Source organism: Drosophila tropicalis, unplaced genomic scaffold (assembly GCF_018151085.1).
Source record: "Drosophila tropicalis isolate 14030-0801.00 unplaced genomic scaffold, ASM1815108v1 contig_805, whole genome shotgun sequence".
Classification (NCBI taxonomy): domain Eukaryota; kingdom Metazoa; phylum Arthropoda; class Insecta; order Diptera; family Drosophilidae; genus Drosophila; species Drosophila tropicalis.
The window spans coordinates 985,403-997,413 of NW_027173295.1; the positions used below are offsets into that span (position 1 = coordinate 985,403).

General features: G+C 41.7%; 2 protein-coding genes and 1 long non-coding RNA gene across 5 annotated transcripts in view; 1 reads left to right on the forward strand and 2 right to left on the reverse strand.

Moving 5' to 3' along the window:
* The window catches only part of LOC137580089 (uncharacterized), a 67,175-nt gene extending 63,710 nt beyond the window's left edge, over positions 1-3,465 (forward strand). The window contains exon 2 of the long non-coding RNA XR_011032939.1: positions 3,086-3,465. This is a non-coding gene — a long non-coding RNA (uncharacterized lncRNA). The remainder of the gene's footprint in view (positions 1-3,085) is intronic.
* A 3,005-nt stretch (positions 3,466-6,470) lies between these two features.
* On the reverse strand, positions 6,471-7,421 carry Sems (Seminase). The gene is made up of 2 exons (XM_068293897.1): positions 6,789-7,421; positions 6,471-6,723 (listed from the first exon to the last, which is right to left on the reverse strand). Exons 1-2 carry the CDS (start codon positions 7,393-7,395, stop codon positions 6,506-6,508), a joined length of 825 nt encoding a protein of 274 aa, XP_068149998.1. The 5' UTR covers positions 7,396-7,421; the 3' UTR covers positions 6,471-6,505.
* Positions 7,422-7,590: 169 nt separating this feature from the next.
* Positions 7,591-12,011, reverse strand: LOC137580012 (uncharacterized). Of its 3 annotated transcripts, XM_068293929.1 has the most exons (9): positions 11,662-12,005; positions 11,134-11,608; positions 10,977-11,078; positions 10,622-10,912; positions 10,348-10,558; positions 8,594-10,287; positions 8,369-8,540; positions 7,949-8,293; positions 7,591-7,864 (listed from the first exon to the last, which is right to left on the reverse strand). In XM_068293929.1, exons 1-9 carry the CDS (start codon positions 11,792-11,794, stop codon positions 7,733-7,735), a joined length of 3,555 nt encoding a protein of 1,184 aa, XP_068150030.1. In that variant the 5' UTR covers positions 11,795-12,005; the 3' UTR covers positions 7,591-7,732. The 3 variants fall into 3 exon arrangements, with proteins under 3 accessions (XP_068150030.1, XP_068150031.1, XP_068150032.1); XM_068293930.1 differs by lacking the exons at positions 11,134-11,608; positions 11,662-12,005 and having other exon boundaries at positions 10,622-10,920; XM_068293931.1 differs by lacking the exons at positions 7,591-7,864; positions 7,949-8,293; positions 8,369-8,540; positions 8,594-10,287; positions 10,348-10,558 and having other exon boundaries at positions 10,717-10,920; positions 11,662-12,011.

Below are 12,011 nucleotides of genomic sequence, written 5' to 3' on the forward strand. Positions count from 1 at the left end.
TTAGGCCGACTGCCTGTCGGTCTTCCAGCGAAAATCGTAAACAAAACAAAAACCAGAAAGACCAGAAAACACATCGACAGAGAGAGAGAGCAACTGGGGCTCCCTCTCTATCGCTCTATCGTGTGTGTGTGTGTGTGTGTTTGCGTGTGCTCCAATTGGAAGCGTAGGCCGACAGCGGCTACGAAAAGAGACGACCAGGGGGTGGATGTCTAGTAATGACAATGCAACTGAAACTGCAGTTTTCCAACCAGAGCACGCTCTCTTCTCTCACACTCGCTCTCCTGCATGCGGCTCTCTCGCCCATGCTAGTTTATGGTGGATTTTCTCTCATTCTCCCTCTCTCGCTCTCTTGATCTATGGCCGCGACCTGCTGATCGTGCTTCGAATCGGCATGTGCCACAGAAGCTGCCGAAAGCTATCTTCTCTGAGGGCACACGAGTCGTGGGCGAGTGGAAGAACTGTCATCTCGTTTTGTGGCCTTATCCTGTCTTGTGCCCGACTGCCAGCCTGCAGTGACATGTTTGCTATGTGTCCTTACTTGCGTCCATAAACAACATCGGAAATATGCCAACTAAGGAGCCTCGGTGGCTCCAAAATAGATAGGGCAAGGACAAGAAAGAGGAGCGTCTTTATTTTCATGGCCGCCCTTCTGCTCCAGCTCCAGCTTCAATTCCAACTTCAGCTTCTTCCATATTTTTTGCCGTCAGCCGACGACAATTCCATTAAAAGTTGTACGTTGTCACTTTGCGTTAACTTATCTGTGGAGCATGTTGTGCGATCGCATTTTTATTGTCGCCATTGTTTCGCTCTCTCTCCAACTCCAGGTCCTCTGCCCACACACACACAGACACACACACAGACACATACAGATATAGCAGGCAACAATTCCAACTCCATCTCACGTGCTGTTTCCACTTCCTAACCCCATCTTCAATTCCCTTCTCCTCTGTCTCTATCTCTACTGGAGCTCCTACGGTTTTTGTTTTTTTTTTTTGTTGCTTGAATTTTCTGTAGCACTTGGTTTTCTTCTTCTTCTTCTTCTCCTTCAGTTGACAATGCTTTGCATGTCCCTCCCCCTACCCATAAAAAACCCCCTCAACGCCTCCTCCCCGCCTTCTGCTTTGCTCCGCCTGTCATATTCCATGTTTGTGGCGGCGACAAAAGCTCTTGCGGCTCTGCTCGCTCGCACAATCAGCAACTCGGCATCTTGTTCGCTGTCCCTTTGTGCGGCTTTCGCCTGAATTGCATTAAAAAGAGGCAGCGGCCCAAGCCCCGGCCCAAGCCCAGGCCCAAAACTCCAACTCCAACTCCATATCCAACTCAAAAGCCAGAGCAACCTTGTTCTGCCACAGAAAAAGACATCGGCATCGCTCGACCGCCGGTGAACCCCTTTGCCTCCCCCACCCTTTGCATCCCCTTACCATTTCTCCATTCCTCATTTTAATGTGCAATTTTGTATGTGCAGCTCGTAGCAATAGAGTGTGTGTAGTACTCGTCTCTTTGTGTTTGCATAGCTAAGGCAAGCTGGTTAGGCATGTGCCACAACCCCATCCCCATCCCCAGCCCCAGCCTCAGCTCCAACTTCAGCAACTTCAGATTCAACTTCAACTTCAGTTTTAAGCCAACAACAAGTTGAGCTCAAGCTACGTTTATCGGCTAGCCTAACCTTGTTAGGATTGTAAAATGTAAACCGAAGGCGTTGCTTCTCCTCCAACTCGGCCTTAGCCTAGCTAGCTCCAGCTCTAGTTCGCTTCACTGGCACACGCTTGAGTTGCCTCTGTCGACGTCGACGTCGTCGTCGGCATCGTCGTTTGGTCGTTTGGTCGTTAATCGAAAACGGGCGCGCAGTCGCCCTGCGGTTACGAATGTCGCCGGACCAACCAACCAGAAAGGGGTGGAGTGACAGAAGGAAGTTGAAGCTTGGGAGTTGGCCCAAGCCAACAACAATTGTGCGCGTGCGCAGCCGCCAAACCGGCAATGTGTTCATTTCCAAGACTCCAGCTCTGAGACCATATTTTGTTGGCTTGCTAAAATTATGCCCGGTAGTCATGCCAGGCCACAGAGCAATGTAAAATTAAGGCGAGCTTTTGACTGACGGACTGACTAACTGACTGACTTATAACCAAGTGGAAGACTGACCTGGCAAACACGCGGCTTGATTGCTCGCCTTGTCCACGTTCCATTTCGAATGGATGGCATGGTGAGATGGTGATGGTGATGGTGATGGTGATGCTGATGCTTATGCTGATGCTGATGGTGATGGAGATGAAGATGGAGGCAAATCAAAAGACACCCAACCGCGTGGCAACTCTAGCTCACACATTCATCATGAATGTTTGTCTGCTTCCATGTCCATAGACCACGATTCGCAGTCAATTTTTTGATGCGTATTGATGGCTGGCTCTCGCACTGTCTCTGGCCAGCAGATTCTGACATTAAGCAGATCAGAGATTAATGATGTCAAATTAGTCAGTGTCACTTATTAGAACGCATAACCTACATATATGAGGCCTGTTTAAGGCGCTTTTCTCGAAACAAAACAAAAACCCCATTCATTAGCCCATCACAAAGTTTTTCCCGTTGAAGTCAAAATAAAAGTCAATTACAAATCACAATGAGTTGCCACAATTCAAGGTACAAGATCATCGACAAAAAGAAAAGCCCCGCCAAGAAAATAAAGAAACAGAAAGTCAAATCAAAATTAATTTCAACATTATGTTTACAATATCATCGATCAATAACTGTCAACACAGCGGTTGGCAAAAGGAACAAGTGCCCTACATAGGGCCGAGCATATATCATTTAGTACTCAATTGGAATCATAGCAATTCACGGATCCTTAGAAATTGATTCCAAAACTGATCAAAAATGTACTTTAGATAGATACCAGAACCTTTTGTCTTGTCCTTGCAGCTTGTTTAATGGGATAAGGATAATGGACGTATCTACTTAACTATGTTTATAAGAAATGGAAAGGGTAATTGATAATCGGCTAAATCTGTTTTTGTTTTGTGCGTGTGTTTTTTGATATTTTGAAGCTGCACCCAAAATGTAATACAAAAAAAATTGTTGTATTTCTTTACAGATTGTTTTTTAGTTATGTGATTTCCAATACGATGAGAGGCAAAGAGAGTAAAGAGACCACCTGGCGTTTGCGGAGAACACTAATTGCATTGATGGTCCGTATGGGCACAAAGGAAAAGTTACCAGGTGATGATATCAGCATGATCAAGCACTTAAATAAGTACAAATGATGGCCAAAAACGAAAAAGACAACAACCAAACTTGAACGTTAACAATTTGTTGATTCAACTCAGCATGAAATCGGTCTTAGACTTTTGTTGAACTTTAATTAACCGATTTTCTGTTTAAACGGGAAAGAGAAGAGAAATCCCAAAATCATAGTTTCAAAATAGTTAAATTACATTTAAGCGGATTAAAGTTCACTCCATTCTGGCCATTCAATTCGATTTGTCTAGTTTTGGTTAATGTCGGCCTCAGAGGCAGCGGCAGCTCACAAAAGTTCATTAAAACTGACCAAGTTAATAAGTTAAACAAACAGACATAAAACTCGAACGACCCGTTTCCCCCGTCACTCCCTCTCTCTCTCACTCTCTCTCTCTCTCTCTCTCTCTTTCTTCTCTGATGATTTTTCCCAAAACCTAATTTTCAATTTACCAAAACAATTAACAACTAATTTTATTGGCTTTTAAGCCATGCAAACACTTGAGACGCACACATGCTCAGAAAACAGTAAGCGCATCGTAAAAAATGTTTTTGTTGTTTTCTATAGCATCTCAAAGATACATATGGACACACACACACGCACACACACACACACACACAATATGCCGCTATTGATCAAGTGTTTGACGAGTTTAAAGATTTGTTTGCCCTGCCGAATCAACCGTCAGGCACTTGCAGTGCGTTAATTCTGTAGAAATTCAATGACCGAACCGAACAAACTGAAAGAGACGGAAAACTCGAACCTCTCTTAGCCTCTTTTCATCCGTTAAAGGTCTATCGTTTGCTCTTTATGTATCTTTTAATTAACACAAAACAAAAGAGAAAAAAAAAACCCCCACGAAATGGTGGGGTGGGGGGTGGGGAGTCATCCATATGTATATTCAATAGGTTAGTGTATATAAAACAAAGTAAGCGAGACAATTTCATTGGATTTATACAGTTCGAATCGATTTCATGATTCCCATTACCGTTCCCATACCACCAATACCACCCATGCCATCCCATCTGCCATACGAGACATAATCATTTATGCAATGCAAAAACCACAAATGCCGCGAAAGACATGAATCTGTGAATCTTAGAGTGCACTATGGGCCAATATTTGGGGTTTCCTTGCCAATTTAAATAACATTTGAGTCAATAACTTATGTTCAAAACTAAAAAACAAAACATTTAGCAATCTTTTATGTATATTTTCTTAACTGATTTGTAAGAGTTTTGAAATCACATTTCTTATGCCCGTCAAGATATTTGCCAGAAAATCATACCTTTTCACCCATAGTAGAGCGCGTTAAAGTAGGTGCCAGCTTGCATGTTTTTTAGCATGTTATCCAAAATAAAATCCTGCCGGCTCACTCTCATCTCACTCATCTGTCTTGGTACCAACTCCGACTCGGCCTCTGCAACGACAACGGCCACGACTCGGTCTGGATGAACTGGATGGGATGCCGTGGACTGTGTGTTCACCGCGTGAGTCGAACGACTGACTTGCAATGTGCTATAAATTTATGACACTACTAAAAATAGTAGTAGTAGTAGTAGTAGTGGTAGTAGTAGTAGTAATAAGTGATGGTAGTAGTGGTGGTAAATGGTAGTCAGTAGTCGGTTGTGGAGCTGGTAAGTAGGTAAGTAATATCCATGTGTGTATTATAGAGGACTCTGTTTGTGTTATTTCATGTTGCTGCTGTTGCTGTTGTCGGCGGCTGTTACATTATGTTGCCTTTGTTTCTTCAGTCACATTACATGAGAATGAGAATTATATGCAAGTGAAAATGCCATTTAAAAGCAAATAAATAAACTTAATGCCATTTCGCTCCACAGGGCTGCCACAGGCAGTCCGACATCCAGGACTCAGACAAGACATACACACGCAACAAAAGTGTCGTACTATGACTACTTTATGCCATAGCATATATACTCAGTATATACTCGTATGTTATAGATATCCGGGATCCTGTGGTGCAAAAGGGCATACAATTTCTTATAAATACCTATCTACCTACCCTACAGATGCTTATATGTATCTATCTCTCGATAGAGAGATAGAACTGAGTTTAGTTTTTAAAGTCCTTTGACTTATATCTAATTGCCATGCCAAGGCCCACTACTTTTCCCACTCGCTATTATTATTCATAATTCATTCATTTCAAGAACCCGTTAAGAATGATGTCTGACCTGTCCTGCCGCTGTTCGTCGTCCTAATTGGTTTGCGTGCTGTAAACTACGTCTGATTTTTCTTCTTCTATGCGATACCCAGCGATAAACGCAACGTTTGCGTTGCTCAAAGGAAGCTATAAATAACCATTAATTGTATTATTAAACTAATTCGGCAAATGTAGCAAATGTTTCGAGTTCAGTTGAGTTGTTTTTTTCTTTCATTTTGGTTTGCTTTTTGGGATGAAAGGCCGTCAGTCATGCGATGAATTTGGCAATATAAAATCGTTTCCCTCACACACTCTTCTTTCCCTTCCTTTTCTGCTTCTTCTTCTTTGTCTTTCTTTTGCTATCTGCTGACCGTTGCTGCTAATTTACATTTTGATGTCAGACAGGCAAAAGTAAAAGTATGTACGTCGAAACGTCGTTTCTAAAATTGTGCCCTAAGGCCACAACAGAAATATAAAAAGGCCAACACACACACACAGAACCAGAGCCCAAGACACAAGGCACAATCAATTATGGAATAAGTCAATGATCAGCAAGGAGCTGCCGCTGCCGCAGCCTTTGCCCGGTGCATAGTGCCTGGTGCAGCACGCAATCAGGCTTCCAGGGCTTTGGAAGAAAGTAACCCAAGAGCCGAAATACAAATACCCTTGCCAATTATTAGTTACATTTTTGAGTGCATCCATCCAGCCCAGTCCTTTATTCAGAACTGATTGGTAAATTGACTCTGATTCGTAAGACACTTTTGTTTATACAAACACTTCTATATAATTCAACAGAGATGCTAGATAAAGGCATGTATCCCAACTTTGGCAGCTATGTAAGAGTGTAGAGAAGGACGCGAAAAATGCAGAAAGATGCAAATAATGACAACAATTAACGATGAAAATATTGGTGTTGTCCCCTTGCGTGTTCTGCAGGACAGGGTGTGAGTAACTTATTTAAATATTCCCAACACATATCACATCAACCTATATATGTATGTGTGTGTGTGTATAGATAGACATTTATGTATGTATGTATGTATTGAAAACAAGATGAAAGTGCACAAAGTATATCTACAATTCTGGGTCAGAATTTCATAAATTTGTTTATATTTTCAAGACTGGTTTAAACTTGTAATTGCATTTTTGATAAAGGGCTTGACATAGTTAACATCCGTATAGACACCAGGATATTTGTTGCTGGCACAGCCAATGCCAAATGACACAATGCCGCACAATTGTTTCTTATATGCCAAAGGACCACCCGAATCAAAGGTGCAAGCATCCTTTTGGCCAAGTAGAGCGGCACAGAACATGCTGTCTGTTAGTTTGACTTGGGAGAAAATTGCAAATAAGTGATCACATATATAAATATTAAGCAACAAAGTAATAGCTCACCAGATGGCCAATAGACGCGTCTACATTCACGTCTTGCCATGACCGGAACATCGGCCTTACGCAAATAATTGTGAGGTTGTGACGACCTGGTATCAACTAAGCCCCAGCCCGCCACGGTCAGTGTAAGGTTAGCCACTAGCGGCGTATGGCACAGTTTCAGCTTGCCCACACCATGTCCTTTCAATGGTTTTCTCAGTTGAACCACCGCCACATCCATGTGCATATCATCCTCACGAAAGTGAAGCGGAACTTTGTAGTCCTTCATTTCGGACTTAATCCCATTGGTGTCGTCTAACGTCGATATACCGCCCTCAATGGTCCATTGATATTTATTTGAACGTCCCAGGAAACAGTGAGCCGCAGTGACAACAAAATAATCGTGTATGAGAGTGCCACCGCAGATGAAGTCACCGTAATAGCGAAGTGCTACCAGATATCCGCCCAGTTTCTCATTGGTTGTCACTTCGCCACCAATGACTCGTGCCTGATAAGCTGGTGGGAGAAATTTCTTTGCCACATCTTTTAGTTCGTAGGTCATGTTCGTATCCTGTCCCTGGACATGGAGCAGATGTAACACAGCGCAAAATGCAAGCAGTAAATGCCTCATGGCAAATTCAAGACTGTTGCTGATTAAAAAATCCAGGCTATAATACGAATTGAATGTATTGCATTATACAATCATACCCAAGCAAAAAATATGCGAAGCCAAATTATTTAACTGAAACGAATGAAGTTTATACCAAAACCCCCAACCCTTTTTGTGACGGGAATTCAACGAGAATGAGTAAAAAGTAAGGGAGAGTTAATAATATCAATTGAGTTTAATTTATGTTAATTGAACTATTTGTGTGAGTGTGTGTGTGTGGGTGTGGTTGTGTGTGTTAATGTGCGCATGGAGCCAGAATTGAGTGTCGAATCGGAGATCGAAAGAATTGTAACTTAAACTACGAGTAACTTAACGGTCGAAGTTCCAGTAACAGTTTACGTATATAATAAATTAGTTTTGGATCACGATTCCTTATATCCGTTGCATGTGGATACATAGAGTTGATTAACTGATGCAAATCCGAATAGTTCTACACAAATTGAAAACGACAAGAAAAATAAATGCGAAATTCGATGATCATGATGATGGTATAAGTAAAAGTTTGCCAACTTACTCCAATGTTTCGCCATGTCGGTTGGTAGTGCAATTTAAATACATCCAAATCATCGGAGCACAACTCGGAGACCTCGACAAATGTCGAATTGTCCGGTGTCACACGACATGTGACCTCTGCCCCCTCGTTCGGATCCTTGGGATTACGCAAACATAGCACAATGTTACGTCTGGTGGCCAAACGATTCCATTCGGATCGGAAAAACTTGATCATTTTACAGTGTACGGCCATGGCATCATAGACATGATACTCTAAAGCCAACATTTTCAATGAATAGTAACCATTTTCAATATAAAATTTAGCATCATGTTCCGCAAATATATTCACATTTTTCTCTTGAAAACGCTGAGTAAGAAAAAAAAAAACAAAGAGAAAAAAATTACTATGAATTTCCCATCTGAGTTCCTTCATTTGGTTTACTTTACGAAAATCAGCGAAATCAAATATAGGCTCCTCAATTGACATATATTTAACGGGTCTAGCCAAATATTCCTTGGTCAAATCCGTCACATAGCCACGTATACCTTTATTGCTAATATATAGAACTACACGAACATGAAATGTATCCAATGTGAAAAGTATCTCATTGGGACTAGAAAACAACAAAATGAAACGATTGGAAGACAAAGTTACTTAGCCACTTACTTCTCCTCACTGGGTTCCATGCACCAGTGGCGAAAGGGAAAGTGTGCGTACCGTTTAAAGGCGAATCCAAATAGGCCCACACGATCAGTTCTCACGGTTACGCTTAGATTGTCTCGATCAAGTTCCGTTCTTTGTATATACTTGGTAGTCCAATGGATGACCTTAGGACGCTCTAGGCTTGGTCTTTCTCTTGTCGAATATGTGTCATCATCATCATTATCGGACATATTATATTCGGGTTTCCGGATTGATTTTCGAAAGACATCGATTGAGGTCTTAATGCTGATTGTATCGACATCCCTTAGATCCATTTCATCCCTTGACCCGAATTCAAATATTTCGGTATTCCTACCAGATGCAATATCGGTTAGTCCACTTTTTGACACTAAATGCAATTTACTTCTCCGCGCTGGCACCTTTGACTTCGAACGTGTTGTTGAGGCTGCCTCATGACCGGTTGACCCAATGGTTGAATCAATGGATTGCTTGGTAACTTGTTTCTTCATGACAAACATTGACTGATCCATAATTTTCTTGTAGTTCGTTGTATACTGTTCTTCGATATCCTCCAATTGCTTTAATACTCCATACATTGTGGGTTCTTTATATTGCAGGTTGGCTTCATCTTCGTCTTCGTCTTCGTCGGAGTCGGAGTCGGAGTCGTCCTGGTCGAAAATATGCACACGAACAAATGGATTGCGATGGTAGCTAATTCTCTCACGCTTCCTTAACACTGGATAAACGCGTTCGGGTGCCGACTGATCTTCATAACTGAAAAAGAATTCAGCATCTTTGGCTTTGTCGTCAACATCCTTCTCGGCTTGTTGGCGCAACATTAGCTTGGGACCTTGAGGCTTTTTCGCTGACACCTCATCGAGATACTCCTCCTTGAACTCAAATGGTAGCTTAAAGGACGACAGAATCCGCGGCACGCAATGCCTTTGAATATTACGCAACTGCAGTTTGTTTAACTTATGACCCGTCATCTCGAAGTTAGCCAAATTTGTACCTGGCACAATTTCTTTGTTAAGGGTACTACGCCGAAGCAATTCCAACACGGATGGCCTATAGATATTGCTTGGCTCGGCATGCAACCTCATGATAACCGTGGGCTTTGGCCTGTGGTACTCCACACGTTCAGATGGCTGTGGTTGTTTACCCCTCGAAATGGGGACCCTTTCACCGAATTCATCTGTGGTTTTGTCCATTTTCCTAATGCTAACAGCTTTACTTTTCTTCTTCTTGTGCCTTATTCTATCTGGTTCGGGTGGTGGCAACTCCTCTTCAACCTCAATAATTTCTTCTTCCTCCTCAATGAATTGACATGCCACGGGCTCACCCCAAAGGAAAAGTTCCCGGGGCAACTTGAAGGTGACAAAGAAGAATGGTAACTCATCATCATTTAAACGAATTTTCGTGTCTGCCTCTATTTCGGCCACTTGAAGACGGGAACGTGTTGATCGTGTTGTCTCCCGCTTCGCTAACTGTTCCGACATCGATGATAGAAGCGGTCCGAAATGTTCCTCTTCATCATCTTCCCTCTCATTGCCAATTCGTACATCCTGTCTTATATAGACTACGCGCCCATCCTCATGCAGTGTTATATTAAATTTCTCATAATCCGTATGTTTAGGTTTACGTACAAATGCCAGCGAAAAGATGCCACCCAATATAAGAAATTCTCGTAAGTTGATCTTAAAAATGCATTAGGAAATCAATATCGATTGGGTTAACCAGCCACCACAAATACCAACCTCATCTGAACGTAAGTCCAATTTGTTTGGATGGAAACTATCATTTAAAAAATCAATAAACTGTTGCTCTTCACTTTCGAGAAAAATGTAATGGGGATCCGGTACCATACCCTCGGGCAGACCTTGAGGCTGCTTTAGCGCCCTTAATGCTTTCGCTTTATTTGCATCTTCCTTGTTCTTCCCTTTTCCCGACTCCCTGGACTGCAGAGTACTGAAAATCAAACCTTAAAATCAATTATCCTTAACATTTTGAATACTTTTCATTGAAATTAACCTCCTGGCATCCTCATATTGCTGCATTTTCGCCTCCATTTGGTCAATCATCTCCTCTTGTATCTCAACCTGCCTAAGCCACTCGGTAATCAAGCAATCCTCGATATCAACCATACCCGAACTAATGTTGCTAGTATCCGTTTCAATTTCAATATCATGGCTTTTGGCCTTCTCGGAATGGGGATCGAAAAACGTGTGAACGCATTGCAGGGTCAAGTTATCCCCAAGTATACTAAATGGCATCTGTAGGCTAACACCAAGCCCCTCCAAATTGGCAACCATAACAGGTATACTGTGAATCTTTTGGAATTAACTGAGAAATTTTTAAACGAGTTTGACGTTTGTGAAGAACTCACTCGAGATGTGGAAATCGTATGGGTACATCCTTAATACACCATATTTGAAAGTTGTAGTTTACTGCCTTGTAACAATAGACAGCCACTGTGCAATCGTTATAGCTGGGGCAAAAGGATTGTTCAAAATTAAAACATCTACATATAAATAGATACTTACGCCATGTAAGCGCTAGGCGCACAAATAATTCGATAGGTCAACTTGTCAAATAGTACATGAATCTCTTCGTGCAATTCGTGACGCATCTGTAACATTTCAGCAGCTCGCTCCTCCGATATATAAACCATTTCCAGTTCATTGAGCAGGACATGATCAATACGCAATACCATTTCGAGAATACGTTGCACACAAACATCATAGAACTGACCAATATTCGGTCGTATGGCTGCCAGGGTCTTCCAAGTCAGATCTCTGCGAAATATATTTTGCGAGAGGATACTACGTTCGTTAACCGACAATGTCCAATTGACCAATTCATCCTCATCCTGGGCCTCCTCGTACCGCATTTGGGCTAAAAAGCGACGGATCTCAGGTGGCCATTCGGGGCGTGGCAAGCCATCGCAATCTAAATAATGAGTCCACCTTTCGTTTTGGCGATGATTTTCCAACAATGAAGTATGATCATTTTGAGCATCTATTGAATACAATTATTTAGCTACCCAAATGGATACCCAAATCGATACCCACCGCTTATGAAACCCAAACATATTCTGATATCCTGTAAACGTTGCAAGTGCCGTTGCTCGCGAATCGACCACTCCTCTTCTGTTATCAATTTTAAAATGCTCGTGTCTTCACCTACCTTTAATCTTTTTACCATTTCACCACTTAAGAATTCTTTTTTGTGTTTTTTTTCTATTTTTTTTTTGTGTGTATATGTGTTGATGTCTGTGTATTTTGTGTTTTATATATGAAAATTTGGAATCCAACTGACTGTTTATATGTCACAATGACAATTAAATATGTATGTATCTATATACATATAGATTCTATACTATGTCTAGGGACCTTCATATTGGGAATAAAATCAATTTAAT